General features: G+C 40.6%; 1 protein-coding gene across 3 annotated transcripts in view; it reads left to right on the top strand.

Moving 5' to 3' along the window:
• The window catches only part of RORA (RAR related orphan receptor A), a 558,226-nt gene that overhangs the window by 510,154 nt on the left and 27,338 nt on the right, over positions 1-20,734 (top strand). For all 3 annotated transcript variants that reach the window (XM_054042166.1, XM_054042165.1, XM_054042167.1), the window contains 2 exons: positions 6,408-6,493; positions 20,089-20,230. In XM_054042166.1, coding sequence (XP_053898141.1) covers positions 6,408-6,493; positions 20,089-20,230 — 228 coding nt within the window. The remainder of the gene's footprint in view (positions 1-6,407; positions 6,494-20,088; positions 20,231-20,734) is intronic.

Genomic DNA, 20,734 nt, shown 5'->3' with positions numbered 1-20,734 from the left:
CCCTGGGCTGCTGCTGCTACCCCGGTGGGGGTGGGGGGGCAGTTACCTTACAGGGTGGGCTGGGGCTGGCTCTGACTCCCTCAGCCACCCACCTTCCGCCCTAGGCCCTGCCCCTTCCAGGGGCCAGAGCTGGCCCCAGCATACCAGTAAGTCACTGGAACTACTTTCACTTCTGGTTGGAGGTGAGAATGTTTTCCTACATTTTTGTTTACAACTCTTTCAAGTCACTATACAGTTGGGAAATAGTAAGTGTGTGGGGAGAAAGAAACCGCTTTTAAAAGTGACCCTTTCACTTTTCCTTCTCTCTCTGCAATCAACACTTTAACTTGTCTCACTTTTGCCAGCTGGAAAACAGTCAAAACGTGTGTAGGAGCCCCTACAATTTTGAAATGAAAACTTCTGAAAAAAATTTAGAATTTGTTTCCAGAAATTTTTTGTTCTGAAAAACTTTTGGAATTTGTCAAATGAAATTTCTTGCAGAAAAAATTTGTTTTCAACAAAACCCCATTTTTCCACAGAAAAAAACTTTCTACCGGTTCTATTGATAACATACTTAGGTGTTTTGCTGAATCAGAACCTTAATCTGTTACTCAGTTTCCCATTCATAAAAGGGAATAATGCTTCCTTTGTCTGTCTTGTCTTAAACTGTAAGAATTTGGAGCAAGGGCTGTCTCTTGCAGTGTGTAACATAATCAGGCTCTGGTCTTGGTTTGGGCCTCTCCACAGGATAGCACAAATAATAAAATGTAAAACTTGTAAAGAACTGTAAATTTGCACAGCTCTTCACAGATGTAGAGTTAGATTCCATCCCTACCCTGAAGAGTTTACAATCTATCTGACCAATAAAAGGCACAGGACAGTATTTCATTAGAGGGAAGGATGTGAGAATTAATAAGGGAGGGGTGATTACCTGGAGAAGAATAAATGGTCAGTTTTCAGAATGGAGAGAGGTAAATAGTGGTGTCCCCCAGGGGTCTGTACAGGACCCAGTCCTATTTAACATATTCATAAATGATCTGGGAAAAGGATAAACAGTGAGGTGGCAAAATTTGCAGATGATACAAAACTACTCAAGATAGGTAAGTCCCAGGCAGACTGTGAAGAGCTACAAAAGGATCTCTCAAAACTGGGTGACTGGGCAACAAAATGGCAGATGAAATTCAATGTTGCTAAATGCAAAGTACTGCACATTGGAAAACATAATCCCAACGATACATATAAAATTATGGGGTTTAAATGAGCTGTTACCACTCAAAAAAGAGATCTTGGAGTCATTGTGGATATTTCTCTGAAAACACCCACTCAGTGTGCAGCGGCAGTCAAAAAAAGTGAACAGAATGTTGGGAATCATTAAGAAAGGGATAGATAATAAGACAGAAAATATCCTGTTACCTCTATATAAATCCATAGTACACCCACATCTTGAATACTGCATGCAGATGTGGTTGCCCATCTCAAAAAAGATATATTGGACTGGAAAAGATTTAGAAAAGGGCAACAAAAATTATTAGGGCTGCCGTATGAGGAAAGATTAATATGACTGGGACTTTTCAGCTTGGAAAAGAGATGACTAAGGGCAGATATGATAGAGGTTTATAAAATCATGACTGGTTTGGAGAAAGTAAACAGGGAAGTGTTATTTACTCCGTCTCAGAACACAAGAACTAGGAGCCACCAAATGAAATTAATAGGCAGTAGATTTAAAATAGACAAAAGGAAGTATTTTTTCACACAGCGCACAGTCAATCTGTGGAACTCCTTGCCAGAGGATGTTGTGAAGGCCAAAAGTATAACAGGGTTCAAAAAAGAACTAGATAAATTCATGGAGGATAGGTCCATCAATGGCTATTAGCCAAGACGGGCAGGGATGGTGTCCCTAGCCTCTGTTTGCCAGAAGCTGGGAATGGGTGAAAGGCGATGGATCACTTGATGATTACCTGTTCTGTTCATTCGCTCTGGTGCACGTGGCATTGACCACTGTCGGAAGACAGGATACTAGGCTACATGGACCTTTGTCTGTCCCAGTATGGCCGTTCTTATGTTCTTATAAGAAATGGGTTTAGGGGAGGGACTGTGAGAGAGGGTTCTTGGCAGAGAAGTGCAGGGAGTCTGTTCCAGACCTGGACAAAAGGAAGGAATGAAGCACAGAGTGGAAGGAGATGAAGGGAGGCTTTTTGAGTATAGGCAGCTCACAAAGATGCCAATTAGTGCTGATTTTGGTTGTCTGTTGGGAGTGTGCATTTGAAATTAGGCTAAAACAAACATAATTTTATTTTTGAAAATGCAAATATAAAGAAACCGTACCAACCAAAACAGATGTCAAAGAGGCAATGTAGCCGGTCAATAAAACATCCACATCAAAACATCAGGGATGGATGGGAAAGGAGTGTCCAGTAGTTAGGGAATTTGCCTGCCACTAGGGAGACACTGAGTCAATTCACTGATCTGCCACAGATTTTCTGTATGATCTTGGACAAGTCACTTGGCCTCTCTGTGCCTCCATTTCCCAACTGTAAAACAGGGATAATAGTACTGCCACCTCACAGGGGTGTTATGAGGATGAAGACATTAGACTGTGAGGTACTCAGACACTAATGTAATGGGGACAGTATAAATACCATAGATATTCAGAAATACTGCCTCTTGCCCTCAATGGCTACTTTGTGTTCTCAAGAGTTATTTCTGCAGTGGCCTGTTTTGCTACTCAGGTGACTGCCAGCTTGAGCCTGTATTTGGGAATCTTGGTGTGTGGCTTGGGTTTTTTAATTCAGTTTCTGGGTGGGAGTGTGCCACTTTCTTCTGCACAGGACACTTTCAGTATGGTTCTGGAACATGTTTTTTTCCACAATATGAAATATTCTTAGTATTCTAATCTACCAATACTAACTATGTCTGTCACCTTGGTATCCATAGCCGTTTCTAAGCAACCACAGGAGTTTTATTTTTTCTCCAATTCATATGGAAGAAATAATTTGTTCATGCATGAACCAAAATCAGTCTGAGCACCACCCTGGAAGACTGGAATTGTAAACTATAATTTAGGCTAATTCTAGTTTAAAACATGAATTACAGTATTTTATATAACCTAAAAAAAAAAAAAAACTACTGTATAATGATGTGTAAGCACTAAACAGACACAATTAACATTAATAGTGCAGAAAACTGGGAATGTGAGTAACTCAAGTTGTAACATATTTTTGACATGCAAAAGTGTTTCCCATGTGTCTTGTTTGCATATGAACAAGATTTTAGCAAGTGCATATTTGCATGTCAAAGTTGAAAATGAGAGAGAAGATGCGATATTTTCACCCTTATAAGAAAAACATGTAGCTTATGTACAGGCAGTTTGCATTCACTAGCCATAAAGTAGCTGTGACCTTTAATAATTTTACAGAAGGTATATGAACTTGTTACAGGGTTCTGTTTTAATATTGATTTGCAAAAGCAACCACTTAAAGCAGTAATTGATCTTATGTCTTTCCCTGCGTTAATTTTAATACAATTATTGGTTGTGGCAATCCCAAGCAATTTATGCTTCAGAGCTTCCTTCTACTGAATTGTAGCTCAAAAGTTAAAAGTAAAGGTTAAGTATTAAATGTTGTGTGATAATTGAAACTAAGTGTACTAAAGATAATCTACTCTATGACAAGTTCAGAGTTCTAAAAACGTATCTAATTTGGTGCCACTACCCTTATCCATAATGATCAGTAAATGCTTCCGTGCCCAGGGTCTAACTATTTCCCTTCTTGTGTTTTATGTAAATTCCATTTCATTATCGCAGTAGGACATTCCAGACAATGCATTTTAGGCTAATTATTGCCCTTTTTAGACTATTCATCACTTAGCCTCAGGCTTGTATTGTGAAGTCATGTTACATTTCTCCAGAAACAAATTGCAAATGTCCTCTTGCTTAACAATTTGTAAAGAAATAACTATTGCATGCTTAAACTTCAGATGAGACTTTATGCATTAGTGATAACATACAAACAGCCTATTACATCAGTTTCTACAAGTAACAACACGGCAATAACATATACAGAAGTGGAGTATTAAAAATATATTGAGGTTTATCTGTCCGGTTGAGTCTTATCTATTGACTGGCAACAGGAGTTCGAATAGGATGTTAACTCACAACAGCAGGGAAGAAAGTGGGTCTTACATTTCAGGTACAGAAGTGGGAGCTGGATGATTTATTCCTGAAGTTGTCTTAGAATTTTTGTGTTGTTATTAGGCCAGTTACTTAATATCCGTGCCTCAGTTTCCTGTGTGTAAAATAAGGATAATGCTATGTCACCTGTTGTGAGGTGCTTCCGTCATGAACGTTTGTGAGGTGCTCAGATGCTGTAGTAATTACTAATGCATATAATACATTAATAAAATAATATAAATTAACACTTGGTAGCTTCCTCCCCTGTTGTTTTCAGTGTGTGAGCGGAACAGCAAAGTGAAATAAAGACGCTTGTATGGAGGGTACAAGCAAGCCTGCAGAGCTTTCAGAGGTCCAGTCTCCTTAAGAATCCTAATATGACTTTCATTTCAGCCTGTCATTATAACTGCCCCAGGAAAATTGTGGGATTAAATGTCTGGAAGTAGGAGGTGCCCAGGATAGAATCAGTTGCACGCAGTGCCCCACTGTGTGAAAATGTTTGAGAACCACTGGTACAGAAATGTCAGTAAAGAAGCTGTGTAGTTGCATAGCTGCTGGTGCTGCTTTCCTGAGTTTAGCATAGTAGCTAGTGTTCAAATCATGGGAGCAAGTCACTATTCCTCAGTAGTTGCTTCGTTCACTGCATTTCATATGGGTTGGGGAATATTCTAATTTGCCAGATGCCTGTAATAAATTTAAGACATGTTCATTTAATGTTTTTGGTCCTTAAAATAACATGCCTGACCCTAAACTGTGAGACTCCCTATTGCAAGCAAACGGATTAGAGGAAAAAATTGACATTGCTTGCTTAACAACTATTCATTTCACACTATTGGTGTTCAAAGTGCTTAACAGTACATAGAACAATACACAATCTCTAATCAGAAAAGCAGACACATTTACCATATGAACCCATGCTGAGAAAAAAGGCTAAGATACCCCCAAACATATTGTGATGTAATGTACTTTGAGGTTTACTGTTGGACAGCTATAAATTCAACAAAGTTAATATAAAGTCTCTCAGAGGTAATCAGGCAATGTGTTAATGGATTTTAAACTCCTCATTGGAGATTAACTGCTCTTCTGATAGTAAGTTATGGTAAGAAACCTCATTGTATCTTGGAAAAACTCCATTGGAAATTGTGAGAAATTTATGGATGGAGCAGCCAAGTTTAATTGATGAAGCCTGATCCCACAACATTGCACAAACTAGTCTCAGAATTTTGGGAGACAAAGCATACAAGGCAACAGCGCTCAGGTACACACTATTTTATAAAAAATGCGTGCTTGAACACACACACAAAGTAAATTGGACTTCTGAACTGTGAAACACTACCGATACTTGGTGAAAAGTCCTGCCTGAAAGAGACTTTGTTAGTAATAGAACCTTTCGAAGGATGCAAACTACATACACTGGTGAAGTTTGAGGATGTATTCCGAGGTACTTACACAGAACAGACTCCCTGGTAATGTGTGTTACTTGCCCGGATGGGCACCTTATGAACTTTGAGATATGCTGAAAGAGCTTCATAGCATGATAAACTTAATTCTAATTGCTGTTAGTTCAGTAAAGAAGCATTGTTTTCATAGAGTTCATCTGTGGTCCTTTCTCAAGAAAGGGAGAGAAATACAAAGACAGAAGAGAAGATATACTCCAGTGCACTAGAGTACTGCCATATTTTCCTCCCTTCTTCAGTTTCAGGGTGTTAATACACAAATTATTAATAATAAACATTCAATCTAATTTTTTTGTGAATTTGAGATCCTTCATTTAAAATGCTACCAGTATTTCCCATGATTATCTGTGTATAAACTGGTCAATAGTGTAGACTAGATGGCCTTGACACTTGTGTAAAGTGTTACATTCATATCATGGATTTTCAGCCAGGACAAGCTTTATACCTTTTGTAACAATTCTGAGGAAAGGAGATTTGAGGAAACCTTTTAGTATTTAGTTCTTCAGCCAAACTGTGAACTCCCCAGTTCTTTTTGGCTTTGAAATGCTGATCCTAGCCTTCTTGTGGGTTCTTAAACACCTTCTCAAATGACCCATTTTAATAACCTGAAAGCTATTATATAACGAGCAGCCATAATTTAGTCCAAGGCTCTAGGGGGACCCTCACAGTTCAGCAATGAATAGTTAATGCAGTATAATGTTTAGTAGGTTATTAGTTTTCACTGTACAAATGCTGATCAGGGAACGCTTTTATAAGGTGTTTAAAAGAAAATGTAATTAACTGGTTGCGTGCTTCTGTTGCAGCTCAAATTGAAATTATTCCATGCAAGATCTGTGGAGACAAATCATCAGGAATCCATTATGGTGTCATTACATGTGAAGGCTGCAAGGTAAGCTTTGGGAAAAAAATTAAGTCTTAAAACATCTGTGTTTATCCATTTGAGTTTCAGTCTTTCATTTTATAAATATCAAATTTTGTTTTGCTGTGAAGTTGATTATGTTTGATAAAACTAGTAAAAAGATGGGGAACAAGTTTTAAAATACAGTTTAAGCATAAGCTTTGGCTCCTAGGTGATTTTTTTCTAAGCCCTTGGGAGAGCTTCCAAAATCACAGGACTTCTTGTTGTGCTATGGATGTGATAGGTTCCTTTATTATCAAACTGACACTGAATGAATAGAAGCGGAGTAGAAAGATGAGTCCTTTCCAGCAGGCCACAATGAATCTGTTTTATGGATTCACTTAGATAGAATTTGTGGTTTTCTTGATTTTTGGATTTTTTTGGTAAGTTGCAAAGAAACCTAGTCAAAGCGTGTTAGTTGAGATCTCAGGCTTTTAAGTTTCCATTTGTAAATGTGTGTTTGTAATTTACTGGACTGACTTATACGTATATTTTATCCCGCATAGAAAACAGCATGAGATGAAAAAATTGTATAGGGTGTAGTTTTTGTATTAAAGATATAAAAACCTTCCTGCTGGCAAAAAAATTTTTTCTCTGTGGTGCAATTCATTGCCGTGTGAGGTTTAGGCTTGGATTTTTTTTTTCTCCTGAAGTTGAATCTTCAATAACTCCACTAAAATAAAATTTCAGTAGCAGTGTTAACCCTCTGTTCGGTGTCAATTTCTTTCAACAAAGATTAAGTTCATTCAGCATTAATGCTGACACCTGTCTGGCTATACTGCAAATACACACACACACACACGTGCGCGCGCGACCTGGTCCTGACACATTGCGTACATCCCCGCTGCAGGCTTACTTTGCAGGCATCATTCTCTCATGCGAGTACCTTCTTCTGTCACTCGAGTACTAATGGGTTTTCCACCTTTAACCCACATTTCAAAGGATAAGAGATTACTCTTGCCATTTCTTTCCCAAGCTGCTTGCCTGCTTCCCTTGCTGGGCACATGTAACTCCAACTACCTTCAGAGATTAGGCTCCTGTCTTTGTGCTAGACAGAGATTCATCCTGGGCTCTTCCAGACAGGATTTTAGCTTTTTTGCTCTGACTAACTCTTCCATCTAGCAGCAGCGCTGGTAAGGAGAGTTTCTGGAAGTGGATCATAATGGAAGCTTGGCATTTCCCAAGTTCAGTGCTTCCTCGGTGATGGGATCTGCTAAATATCTTCATCCATTTTATCCTGATGAAGCTTCTGTCCACCACTGAGCAGCTTCAGGATTCAAGGGCCAGCTTCATAAGAGAGAAGGGAAGGGTCGCATACCTTGGCCAAGACTGCTGCTTTGACAGGCTCATTTTGTCCTAGATATATGATATTGGGGAAGGCCAAAGCCATGATGCCTGAATACGGCCTTACTGTGTCACAGTTATCATTGCCCCTCTTCATCACTTACCTTAGGAATCAGCCAGTCATTTTCAGCCAAAGGGCAACTCTGATGTGCAGTGTGAAAACCCAGGTAGTTGCTCTACTCTATTCAAATCAGACTCTTTATTTTTGATAGGGACAGCCATGCACACCAGCAGCCCTGAGCAAGTGACTTTGTGTTTAATATCTTCATCTTAGTGCTCCTCCCCATCCCATCATCCAGACCTAGAAATTTAGAGCATCTGTTAGCTTGGTTCATTCTAATTTCTTTACACAGCTTACATTCAACTTGCCACACAGTCTCCAGCCACATCTCTCAACGTCTAAGGTCTTGCAGGAGTTCAGAGAGAAATTCTAAAAGAAAGTCAACGTGCTTCACATTATTACGGACAGTCTGCAGTATTCCTAGGTTCTCAGCCAGATATCGCTGCTCTGCAGTTCCAACTTGAGATAGGGACAGGAAGAGGACAAGAGATTCCGCCCATCTCCAAAATATCAAACCCAAAAAGGAAAGAAACACTAGAAAGAGCCACAATGAGTTTAATCTCTTGGGGGATGTGTTAATCACTCCAAGCATTCATCCAGGTCATCAGCTGGAGAGGATCCATTTCTATGTTCATACTTTTATCTGGTCTCATTTTCCTGTACGAAGAGTTGAGGCTCATGAATTTTATTGACTTACACCCTAACAAGCATAAACCCTGACCCTCAGCTCTCTCTAGCCCAAGACCCTCTATACGTGAGCATAGGAAGAAGGGGAAAGCCATTTTCCTAATGCCTGAATCTCTGTTGGAGATTCTGGATACCAGTGGATTCCAGGACATAGAAGAAAAGATCCCATCAACTGTAGAGGAACCATACTAATAGGTTCAGCCGGACAAATCTTTCAAACTCTCCTTGGACCACAATGTCTGCTTCATTTTTTTAGATAATCCAAAATCTGTGTCATCACAGGAATATCAGCAGACTAAAGATACTATTCTTGAGATGCCTTCCCCTCCATAGTGCGAAGTTCTATTGGCTCATGATCTCTACCCACTTGGAAGATTGGCGAATGTTTTCTTCTCCCAGGTTGGTACTGCTTCCGACAAATGGGCTTTCTAAGAGAGCAGAGACCAGGCATAGAATCCCAAAATGCTCCCTCTCTTACCCTCTTGTCTTTTCTCCCTCCTCAGGACACCAGTAATTGGCAAGTAGTGCTGGACAGTTCCATGGAACATGTCATCACACTCAGGTTCATTATTCCATTTTCAGTGAAAAAGCAGGGTTTTGTTTGTTTGTTTGTTTGTTTGTTTTGGAGGGAGGGTGGAGACTAAAAACAAAAAACAGTAAGCTTAGCCCAGTATTTGTCCGGTCCAGATGGAGTACAGCAGTAGTCAAGGTTTTTTTTCCTGAATGAAGACACTGGCTATTCTAATGCAAGAGAAAACCCCTTCATGTGATCAATCAACCTCACGAAGGTTTGTCTCTGTACTCTGGTGTACCTATGTCCCCAGTGCTACCTGAGAGATGAAGTCAAGAAAGCCACAACCAATTATAGTCATTGTACATCTCAAGTTGTCCCAAAGTGTGTGGTTATCTTGACATCCACTTTGAGACACAGGGCATCTCGTTTTACCAGTACCTCTGTGGCTTCTTATCAAAGTCTTATTCATGTGAAGAAGCAGCACTTTGACACTCTACCTTGGTTTTCCATAGAATATCAAGTCAAGCACAAGGGCTCTGTCCTTATTTTCAAGGCTGTCAATGGTCTGAGCACTGGATATCTAAAAGATCACCTAAAGCTCCAGGATGAAGATTATGGTCAATCACTCCACTCCTCTGGCTCAATGGAACTTTCTGCTGTAAGGGTAAAGCTAGAGTTCAGGAGACAGAGCTTCCTTGGGAGCTGGTTGCAGACTTGGGAACAAATTCCCACAGGAACTAAGGATGATCACAAACCTCACCACCTTCCAAGTACAAGGTGCATTTCTTTGACCTGCTTTCTCTAACATAAACATGTAGCAGCGTGCATGTATGAAAAAAGAACCACACTGCACACACAATCCAATCTCCCATTGGGAAGAGGATGAAAGCAAACAAGCCACACATAATATAGTAGGCAGATTGCCTAATGCATTGTGGGAAGGTCCTCAGATTCTATGGTGAAGAAGATGGTATGAGAACCAATATAAAACAGAACTGTCCAGATCTTCAAGACTCACAATATTGTCAATGACCAGAATTGCTCCTCAGTCCAGTCTGAGAAGTTCATTCACCTAGGACTTCTTGGGCAAACCTCCACAAGAGGAGCTTTTGGCGAAGCTGGCAGGTCTCACTTTACCACTGCTTTCAGCAAGTAGGTGCATGGCCATCTGCATGGAGACAGTACTCTGGGCAATTCTGCTTCTCCTCCTCTGCAAGATCCCCTGATCAACCATTGGAACTCACCTGAGCAGACATAAGTTCATCCATTGAGAATCCCTCCATCAGAATGGCTTTTCCACCTTTAACTAACGTAAATCCCTCACTTATCAAAGGACAAGGAGGTCCCTGTCTGAACCTCCAACAATCAGAATAATGACAGATGCCAGCCTGACAGTGGGGAGTGTAAATGGAGTCCCATATGGGTCAGGCAAATGGTTTCCCCTGGTCTCCTATACAGTGAAGAATGCAAAACTTAATTTGCCTTTGAGAATCCAACCAGGTCAGCTAAGCTAATGGTGGGGAAAGCAAAAGCAGCCCTCCCCCCCAGTAAAACAAAGGCCCAAACAACAAACTGAGGGATGTTCTTCTGTTCTTGGAGCATCAGGACCATAGGATAACTATGTACAGCCAGGACAACTAAGCCTACACACACTTGAAGCAGGTGAATAATATCCCGCTTACCTCATTCATGTCCTTCACACATTCTTGGTTTTGGGGTTAAAATGAAATATCGTTTCTGCTAAGTATCTGACACTCTGCGTGTGTTCATATATTTCTCTTCTTAAAAAAGAACGGCACTCATGGAGTTCAAATCTTCCTAACCTTGGTGGGGATGACTGTGTTCAGAGTGTAAATGATCATGGCTTAAAAAGTGTTTAAAATCCTGTGCTGTGGCAGATGTAAAGGTAAAGAAGGATTTTGTTCGTGTTACGCTCTTCCACAGTAGAAGCAACAAAGTCTCACTGAAGAGAGCTATTTCGGGTGGGGGACAACTTGGTGTATCTTGGTTTCTCTCAATGTGAAACAGTTAGGTACTATTTCCCCACAGTGTGTATTCCAGCTTTTTTGTGGCTGTAATCACTGCAATTTTATATGTTCTTATACTACTCTTCACATAATCTAACCTTTGATTTTAAAAAATACCCTAAGTTTGAATTATTTCACACACTGCTTTGATGGTGAAGCTATTAAGGTAATGGGCCCAGTCCTGCACTGTGATTCTCGGGTAGACTCTTGTACTAGTTCAAAATCCCAGTGAAGTCAGTGAAGTTCCACATGGGTGCAAAAATCCATCCATGTGCATCAGATTGCAGAATCATGGCCCTAAATGATCATTAAGTGAACAGAAGTGCTGCTACCCTCTCAAGCCAGTCTTGTGGGAAATGATCTCCAATAGCAGCAGCGAAGTTGGATGGTTTCTTCTCTCTCGCTCTTTTCACCCCAGTGTGGTGGGAACTTCAAAGCCAAAATGGGATTATTTAAATGCTAACACTATTAAACAAGGGACGTTTATTTTATTTTCTAACTTAAAAAATAAAAGGAAATTAAACGCAAACATCTACGCTAATGTAGCATTAAGATTCCACATTTGAAACCACAAAAAAGCTGGGAAGAGCAAAAGTTAAGATTCCAATAGCAATGTTAACTTGGCCTAATTCCCCTTTGCAGTGCTGTAATTATTACATTTAATAATACTTAGTAGTCTTTTCTGTTCAGGTTTCAAACTTTTTTTATTATATCCTTTGGCATTTTTAATGAAGCCAAGTTAATGCTACTCAGGAATCTTTCATTTCCTAACTTCCTGTGATTTTAGCTGTTCTACCTTAATCTAGTGATCTATATTTAATATTTCCTTGTGTTTTACAAAGAAATAAAAATCTCACTGAACATTTGCAAGCCTCCTGCCTCTTACTTGGGCTTAAATGCCTCTTTAAAAAAAACACCCTCTTTTTTTTTAACCAAAAAATGAATTTCCTCATCTGTCTATTGCTAATCTCTTCTGTGAAAGTTAATGTACAAAACACATTTGAGGGTGAAGGGAAGAAAGTACCCCTCTCTGTAATACTTTCAATTGTCATTGTTTGGTTTGTTGAGACAGAACTGAATTTTCATTTGTGATTAGTAAATACAATCCTTGAAAATCTGTTGGGTACCATCATTAGAAGAGGGAGAGTGATTGAGTGCATCATCTCCAGCTTTGTCCCTAAACAGAGAAACTATTTTCGGGTACTACTTGATATTCTAAATTTAATTCCTGAATAGTTTGTAGAGACTTATAGTGAAATACTTTGATATTAGGAAACAAAATTTTGAATATGAATAGGGTTAGAAGGATTATTTATCATCGGTAAATATCAGTAAACGTCAATTTCATCGGACGTATAAATTGAAAAAAATATCTCCATCGATAATAATCCAAATCTACACACAGGCAAAATAAGATAAAAATGATGCCTGAGAATTTAGAGTTTGATTTAAGGATAAATACTTTGTATATTTTGATGTGAGACGTTGACAATTTGTGTTTTAACAGTTATAAAGCATTAAACTTTTGAATTTAACATCTGTCATTAAATATATGTCTGACACACAAACACACACATTATTTCCCACAGCGGTGAAAATGTAAATTGAAAAATGCTTAGAAATAAAGATTGATATCCGCTGAAATTATGAAAAAATAAAAATCGAGATTTGCCATGCCTAGTTCTGAACTATGCCTTTAAAGCTGTGGATAGAACTAGTTTCAGGCCACTCTTCTTACTTGAATGCATACATTCAGTTTCATAACACCTTTCACATAGGGCACTTGAGGGCATTTCTTGTACTTTCAGAAGTTTAAAGGCACCCAGCCCTCACTCTCTTGGCACTCTTCAAAGCTGTGAGAGAATCTTGTTTTGTTAAAAAATACAACTGGAGTATTCCTATTGTTGCTTTGAAGGAGAATACTTTCGTTTTTCTTTTCACGTGGACTTCAATTTATTCATGAATCGAACTAGTTCTAAGTTCTCCGATTATAAAATCTTTTTTTGTTTGTTTTTTACTTAACTCTGAGGGTCCCTTTAAATCCTGTGGGGTTTTTTTCCTTTTTTCTTTTTTTTTTTAAATACTGTACTGTTCTGCCTAAACCAGTTTCCAATAAAAACTGGTGAGCTGTTATGGATGGAACCTAATCATATTACAAACTGGGTTTATCAGAAGCTTTGTATAAACTGATAAAGGCACTGTAGGAAAACCTGTCTTGAATGTAATTATTACCAGTTTTGGTTTTTGCATTTGTTTCCAGAGCTGTTAAACCCTTAATCTCTATTAACAAATACTTACCCAAAAATCTTTCCCCTTGAAATCTAAAAAATAATTTGCAAAAAGAAGAACAGGAGTACTTGTGGCACCTTAGAGACTAACAAATTTATTAGAGCATAAGCTTTCGTGGACTACAGCCCACTTCTTCGGATGCTACTCTGAAAAAAATAATTTAGTTGTCATAAAATGGTTACAAGTACAGTTGGAATATTTTCATCCTTTTCATATAACAATTATCTCTTGTTATGTTTTTAAAAGAAATTTGAAGAGAGTTTGATTTAAAATCAGGAAGGATTCCCCCCACACACAAATTGTTAGTTGCTGAGAATATTGCAAAACTTAATGATACGTGGATGTCTCTAAGTATTAGCCATAAATCATGGGATTATGAATAAGTCTTAGTTGTCACAGGCTTGTATATAATCATTCCAAAACGTCTATCATTAGTATGCAGCAAGGCAGCTGTCAGCTGTTTTCTTGTAATTAAACAGCCAATGAGCAGCTAATTAAGACATATGTGTATACAGAAGTGGAAGAGGGTAAGCTAATGAACTGTAGGAATCAATTCATTAAATGAAAATTGTCAAAAGACCAAAACATGAGATCAGCATTTCAGCCTGTGCATAGCTGGGAAGGGAACCTATAAGGTGAGATTTGTGACATCAGGGAAGCACAATTGAATTTCTCCCCTCCTAAAGAAGGAACATAAACCAACATGTCTATAATATCCAACCATTAAATAGTAAAGTTATTGAAACTATTAATAGGTTTGGTGAAAACTGCTATTTACATTTCAAAGTTGCTTTTTTAACAAGCTTGTATCCAAGCTGACAAGCAGATGAAAAGTTCCCCTACGCTTTTTTTTTTTCCAAACTTGATTTTTTGGCACTCTATGAAAAAACATACAGTGTGCTGTGTATAAACAGGAATTTGAAAGGCAGAGATGAAACTAATGTTCAATTCTGCTCCTCTCTGTTCTGCTAGAACTATTTTAATCTATGTATGCAAAAAGAGACTTTAGGATGAGATCCTGGCATCATTTGAAGTTGATGCGAGTTTTATATTGACTTCGGCGAGGCCAGCATTTCACCTTTGGTGCAAACGATGTAGTACCAGCAAACCCTGAACCAAATTGTGCTCTCAGTAACACCATTGTGAGCTTTTAGGGTCAGGATTTGTCACTTATTTTATATCTGTGTACGATGTCTTGCACAATGGGGCTTGTAGAGGGGTCAGTCACCAGATAGTGCACACCCTCATGACCAAGCACGGTGCAGCAGCCACTTCAACCCTGGAGCCCCTTGTTGACAGCCCCCTCCAAAACTGTGATTGTTTGACCCTTCTCACAACTCAGCCCTCCAGCCAGGTCACTTATAGTTCACACCCTTTCTAGCGTAGTTGAGAGTCCAGCAAACCGAATCTAATGGCCTGAGGCTGGGTCTTCAGCCTCACCCTGGGCTCAATAGTCCTTTCTCCCTTGAGTCAGGAGGGCTTTTACATCCCTTTACCTGCGGGCAGGTATGGGAACCCAGGGCCTCTTTCTCCTCTCCTCTGGGTTCCAGCCCAGGGACCCTGTAGTAAGTAGCTAAGGTCTGCTTCCTCAGACTCACTGCTCTTCCCCTGGTTCTGGCTCCTTGCACCATTTCCTGCCAGTTTGTAACTGATACAGTCCCCCTCAGGCTCACTGCCAGCCTTCTTCTGCCTGGTTTGTAGGCTCTTATCCCAACTGTTGATGATCCACCAGTTAGGTTCAGCTGAGGAGCTATCCACTCTGTCTCTTGACCTTTTGGTGGTTGTGACAGGATGGCGTTTATACCCTCCGTCACAGGACCTAACTTGGCTATGGCGTTTAGGCGCCACCACAACATAAATGATAGTAACAGTAATTCTTAGAGCATATGGCTTCTAGCTGGCCTCCATCAAAATTGTAACTGTATATTCTATTTTTCCTCCACACCCCTGCTTTCCCTGCAGGAATATCATGACTAACTCAACGCCTTTGACAAGACAGTGCAGATTGTACAAGAGCAATGTATATAGTTGTGTTGTGTTTTCAAAGAAAATTCCAAAGAACTGTAATTGCTTGTAACATCTCTTTGATGTTAGGGTTTTCACACATACATTTGTAATAATGTGAGTCCAAAGGGTTAAAGAATTCTAAGATAATTGGCAAAAACATATAATTAAGACCCTGGTCATTTTTAAACAAAAACCAAAACCCCACTCAGGTCAAATTTGGCTTTTTTTTTTTTTTGGTTTGTCCATCATTAATTACAACCAAAAGCCCCGATCGGAACATTCCTGAGCTCTGGGGAAGTTTGGATCTATTTCTGAAAGTTGTAACTTGGGCTTTGCTGTACTTTAAATGCTGTTGATGTTTTCAGCAGACACACATAGTATATAGCACAGTTGATCTTTAAAAGCATTACACTGCATTCATCGGGTGTAAACAGAAAATGCTTTTAAAAGTCCCAGTTGTAGATGGCATGGTTCTTTAGGCAGTTCTGCACTGTTGAAATCTAATTGCAAGCTGTAACTTAGTTGATAAATTGTACACAAAAATGTACTCGGCAGATATGTCTCTAGGACAAATCTAGAAAGAGCAAAAAGCCTAGTAGTTTCTCAGTTACAATATTGAAAAATAACCCTCTGCTTGAAACCGATCCTCAGGAGCCATCTACAGACCTTCCCTATATAAAAAGGCTAACTGTCAGTGTAGCCACCCACAACAAATTGTCTGCTTGCCCAAATTAAGGATTTACCCAAAAGAAGGCTATCATTCTTCCAGTTGCATACAGGGCCAGATTAACCCATCACTGGGCTCTATGAAAACACAATTGTGGGTCTCTCTAGTGGACAGCTAAACTAGATGCTCTAGCAGTAGGAACGCATTTGTATTAACCCCATCCTGACCAGCACAGCTGCGCTAGTGATCTGTTAACACAAGCACAAGGGGCTCCTGCGGCAGGGATGTTGCTTAGTTAACTCTCTCCTATCCAGATCAATTTGTGACTGGCTCCTGCTGCACAGACACTCCCCTATTTAATTCCTTCGGGTCCACCCCGTCCCACCTCAGACTCACCGCTGCCCCTCTACAGTTCCTCCTGAGCGAGGAGCCCTGGTGCAGGAGCTGGCCCTCCCCAAAAAGTGGTAAGGAGGAGCAATCCTGGCTGCCCCACTTCAATCCTGGCTGCCCCACTTCCAACTCAGGTTTGGCTTGGCCACCCATTTGTCATGACGGAGGGGTGGCCAGGCCAAATTTGAGTGAGTGGTATTGCGACCTGGCTGATGGGGTCACTGCACTACTCAGTTTGGACCCCACTCCCTACTAATTTGGGCCCCAGGCATGTGCTTAGTTTGTTCATGTTGTTAATTCAGCCACGATTGAATGGCCACTCTTGTTAAGCTATTGATCAAGTTGCCTTGCAGGATCCCAGTGGCTGGCAGTAGGAGATGAAGACATAGCACAGTTCATGTACCAGGACAAACATTAATGCACCTACGAGAATGGGCAGTATGGGGAACTGGCTGGTTTAGGGGTCTGATAATAGGAGATGGGGAACCTTTCATCTCTGTCACTAGTAAAGTTGATATCCAGCCCAGGGAGTCCTGGTCCCATTTTCTAGTGGGTATCTACTTGCACCCTTACTAGGAGTGTTACTAACAATGCCAGTGAGCATGGAAACTGAGCAGTCTTCTTTGTCACTCCAGTGAGGGTTCAGTCATGTTGTCAGGATGGTATTTGGAAACTTGCACTGTCAGGGCCCTGGGCTTCAACTATCCTTCAGATAATGAAAGGGCTTCAGGGCAGTTTCCAGTGATGTCGGTCCAGCATTATTCATTACAACTGTGTGAATAACTGATTTTTTGGTTTCCTGTCAGTTCTGAAAATTCACAAAAAAACCCAACTTTGGGTCAACCAAAAACCAAAATTGTTCAGAATTTTCTGTGAATTGGAAATTAGAAAAAAAATGTCTTCAGGTCAAACAAAATTTCTTCAGGTCAAACTTCTGTTTAGTTTCCAGGCATTTAAAAACCATATATATAGATAAAAGCAACAAAAATGAAGGGCAGGGACTGGTCTCTGCCCAACCCCATCCCCACATGAGTGCCTCACCCGTGGGCTGTTCTGAGGTGAGTCCCTCTTTCATTCTCTCCTATTGAAACGGTTCCACTTTGTAAAAATACTTAAATGTTAATTGGGCCGGAGAGAGAGAGAGTGAAAATGACTCCATAGCCTAGTGATTAAGGCACCTAGGAGCGGGACACCTAAGTTCCATTCCCTGCTCAAATAAATGTTTAAGTATGTTATTAAATTTACAATGGGATTTATATCTGAAAAATCAAAACACTTCATTTTGGAAATGTTAAAATGAACTGTTTTAACATTCCCCACACCCCAAAAAACAATTTTTTTTGACTGAAACAATTCACCAAAATTGACACAAATTTGTAAAATGTTTTAAGACTAGCCTAAATCTGCCAAAAAAAAAAAAAAAATGTTTTGGCAGAAAAATCTCATCCATCTCTACTGTTCACAAACACTAAATTCACTTATTTGAAATTCACTTATTGAAGAAACAACAAAGGTCAGAATAAAGAGAGGCGTGACTGATCAGAAACAGTACTACAACGCTGCAGGGCTGAGGGAAGGAACCTTCAGCTCCCACTTATTTTTTTTTCAGTATGAGGGCATCTGCAGTCAGCTACTCTTAGATATAAGGGGAATAGCTGATGTAGGACTCTGTCCTCACCTCTCCATAGGTTTGGTACACGTGACTTTGCATTGTGCATTGACTTAGGGCAGTGTTTCCCAAACTTGGGATGCCACTTGTGTAAGGAAAGCCCCTGTCGGGCCAGGCCCGTTTGTTTACCTGCTGCATCCGCAGGTCCATCCGATCGCGGCTCCCACTGGCCGTGGTTCGCTGCTGCAGGCCAATGGGAGCTGCTGGAAGCAGCGGCCAGCATATCCCTCGGCCCGTGCCGCTTCCAGCAGCTCCCATTGGCCTGGAGCAGCGAACCACGTCCAGTGGGAGCCGCGATCGGACGGACCTGCGGACGCAGCAGGTAAACAAACCAGCCCGGCTTGACAGGGGATTTCCCTACATAAGCGGCATCCCAAGTTTGGGAAACACAGACTTAGAGTCATGTTATTGTCTGCAAGAGACCGGCTGGGAAGTTGCTTCCTTGTCATCAGGGGCGGCTCTAGCTTTTTTGCCGCCACAAGCACGGGAGGTCCCCGGTCCTGCAGATTCGGCGGCATGCCTGCGGGCTTTGGCGTACCCGCTGCCAAATTGCCGCTGAAACCGTGGGACTGGCGGACCTTCCGCAGGCAAGCCACCGAAGGCTCCCTGACTGCCGCTGTCACAGCGACCAGCAGGCCGCCCCCTGCAGCTTGCCACCCCAGGCACGTGCTTGGAGCGCTAGTGCCTGGAGCCGTCGCTGCTTGTCATGCAGAATTTCTCCATTCTGTTTGTCTCACTTGCTTATACACCAGGTGCATGTGCCAGGGCACTTTAGGATTTGGGCTTCAAATAATTAAAACATTGGTCAAGATCCAACAATAATTAAAGGGTGCCTAGCCTTTCTGAGGAATTATTTTCTCTGCCACACTGTTCATTAGTCCATTATGTGGTAACGTGAAACTAAAATACTGAGTTAGCATATCTGAAATGCCTCTTTATGATGACAGCACCACCTCAGAACCCTTGTGAAGCAGGTATTACACACTCCCATGCATGCACATTTATGAGTGGGAAGTCTGAGACAGAGAGATGAAGTGAACTGGCCAGGATCTCAAGGTGAGCCAATGACAGAGTGGGGAATTGAACCAAAGAGCCCTGATAACCAGGACTATGTTGTAACTGCTGCCCAGCCTCTCACTGTTTTTAACATTTTCTTGCGGATGTGACCCTGGTGACTGTCCATTACAGAGAGTTCAGGAGAACAGGAACACCTCACTGAGTGAAAGAACTCACTTTAGCAACAAACTAGAAAATCCACCTCTTCCCCCTCCCCATAATGAATTGATCACATTCCTGACTGAGGGAAGCTCTGACCATCTACCTCCATTTTCTTCCTGCCTTAGACACACACACTTGCCCATGCATATGCACTCGGCTACACACACACCCCTATGATTACACATCAAGGTCTGTCATCCTCCCATCCAAAAAGGACAGAATGGGATGTCAGAACAATGGCTTAATCTGCCAGTGAGGTAGCTGTAGGATGCTGCATTGCACTCCCTGTCCCCGTGGTCTGAATGTGCTGTCCCTGCTGAGCCAGGAAGAACAGAGAATGGGACCTAGATTTTTCCATGGCAGTGAAAAACACCTCTGCTAGGACACTGGCTGGCCAGGAAATCTGATCTTGAAACGCTTTCACTTAATCAAAAAGGATTGTTACATTTGTGTTACAAAAGTATATTAGAGTATCTCTGAAAATAAAGAAGAAATGTGTAAACACTTCCTGCCTCAGATTATTTTCTCATTTAAAGTTTTTTTTAGAAAAGAATTTTTTTTCTCAGGGAAAAAAAGTTAGCTCTTTAATTTAATGAATGGGCTCCTCTTAAATGCAATTTTCCATTAAGTGTGAATACCATTCAGAATCTTGCCTATGGTGTCCTATGAATCCAGTGACTAATAGCATTGTGTATTTTGCAATTCTATCACAGGGCTTTTTCAGGAGGAGTCAGCAAAGCAATGCCACGTACTCCTGTCCTCGTCAGAAGAACTGTTTGATTGACCGAACTAGTAGAAACCGCTGCCAACACTGTCGATTGCAGAAATGCCTTGCTGTGGGGATGTCTCGAGATGGTGAGCACTGCTAGTCCAGGATTGGCATGTGAAAAATAATACTTAGTACAATGCCTGCTCAAACAAATCCTAATGTAGAACTTTAAAATTACTGAATGCTATGTTCAGATCTGAGAATACCCAGTGGCTTTTATATACTGTATTCTATAATGAAAATCTGTCAGTGCTATCAGAGAGCTAAACAGTTACTCGATTTTTTTTTCTCCTCATTTGCTATAGTTGCTTGTCCCTGGTCACCCCATGAAGATGCCATTTTTAGTCTAACTGTCCTAACATTTGCTCTGTGTGTTTATTACACTCAGATTCTTACTGTTCCAAGTAAAACTCTAATCATTAGATCAGCATAGACCCAAATTATTTACAATTCACGAATGAGTCAAATATTTGGATATGTACAATCTGTGAGAATGGAAGAGTAAAGTTGTAGAATGAAAATACTTAAAATATTTTTTCTTGGCAAAGAGACAGAGAAACCTTATATCTTCCTTTAAACAGGACAGTCAA

This window comes from Malaclemys terrapin, chromosome 10 (assembly GCF_027887155.1).
Source record: "Malaclemys terrapin pileata isolate rMalTer1 chromosome 10, rMalTer1.hap1, whole genome shotgun sequence".
In the NCBI taxonomy this organism is placed as follows: Eukaryota; Metazoa; Chordata; order Testudines; family Emydidae; genus Malaclemys; species Malaclemys terrapin.
This window is presented reverse-complemented; position numbering and strand designations above follow the sequence as displayed.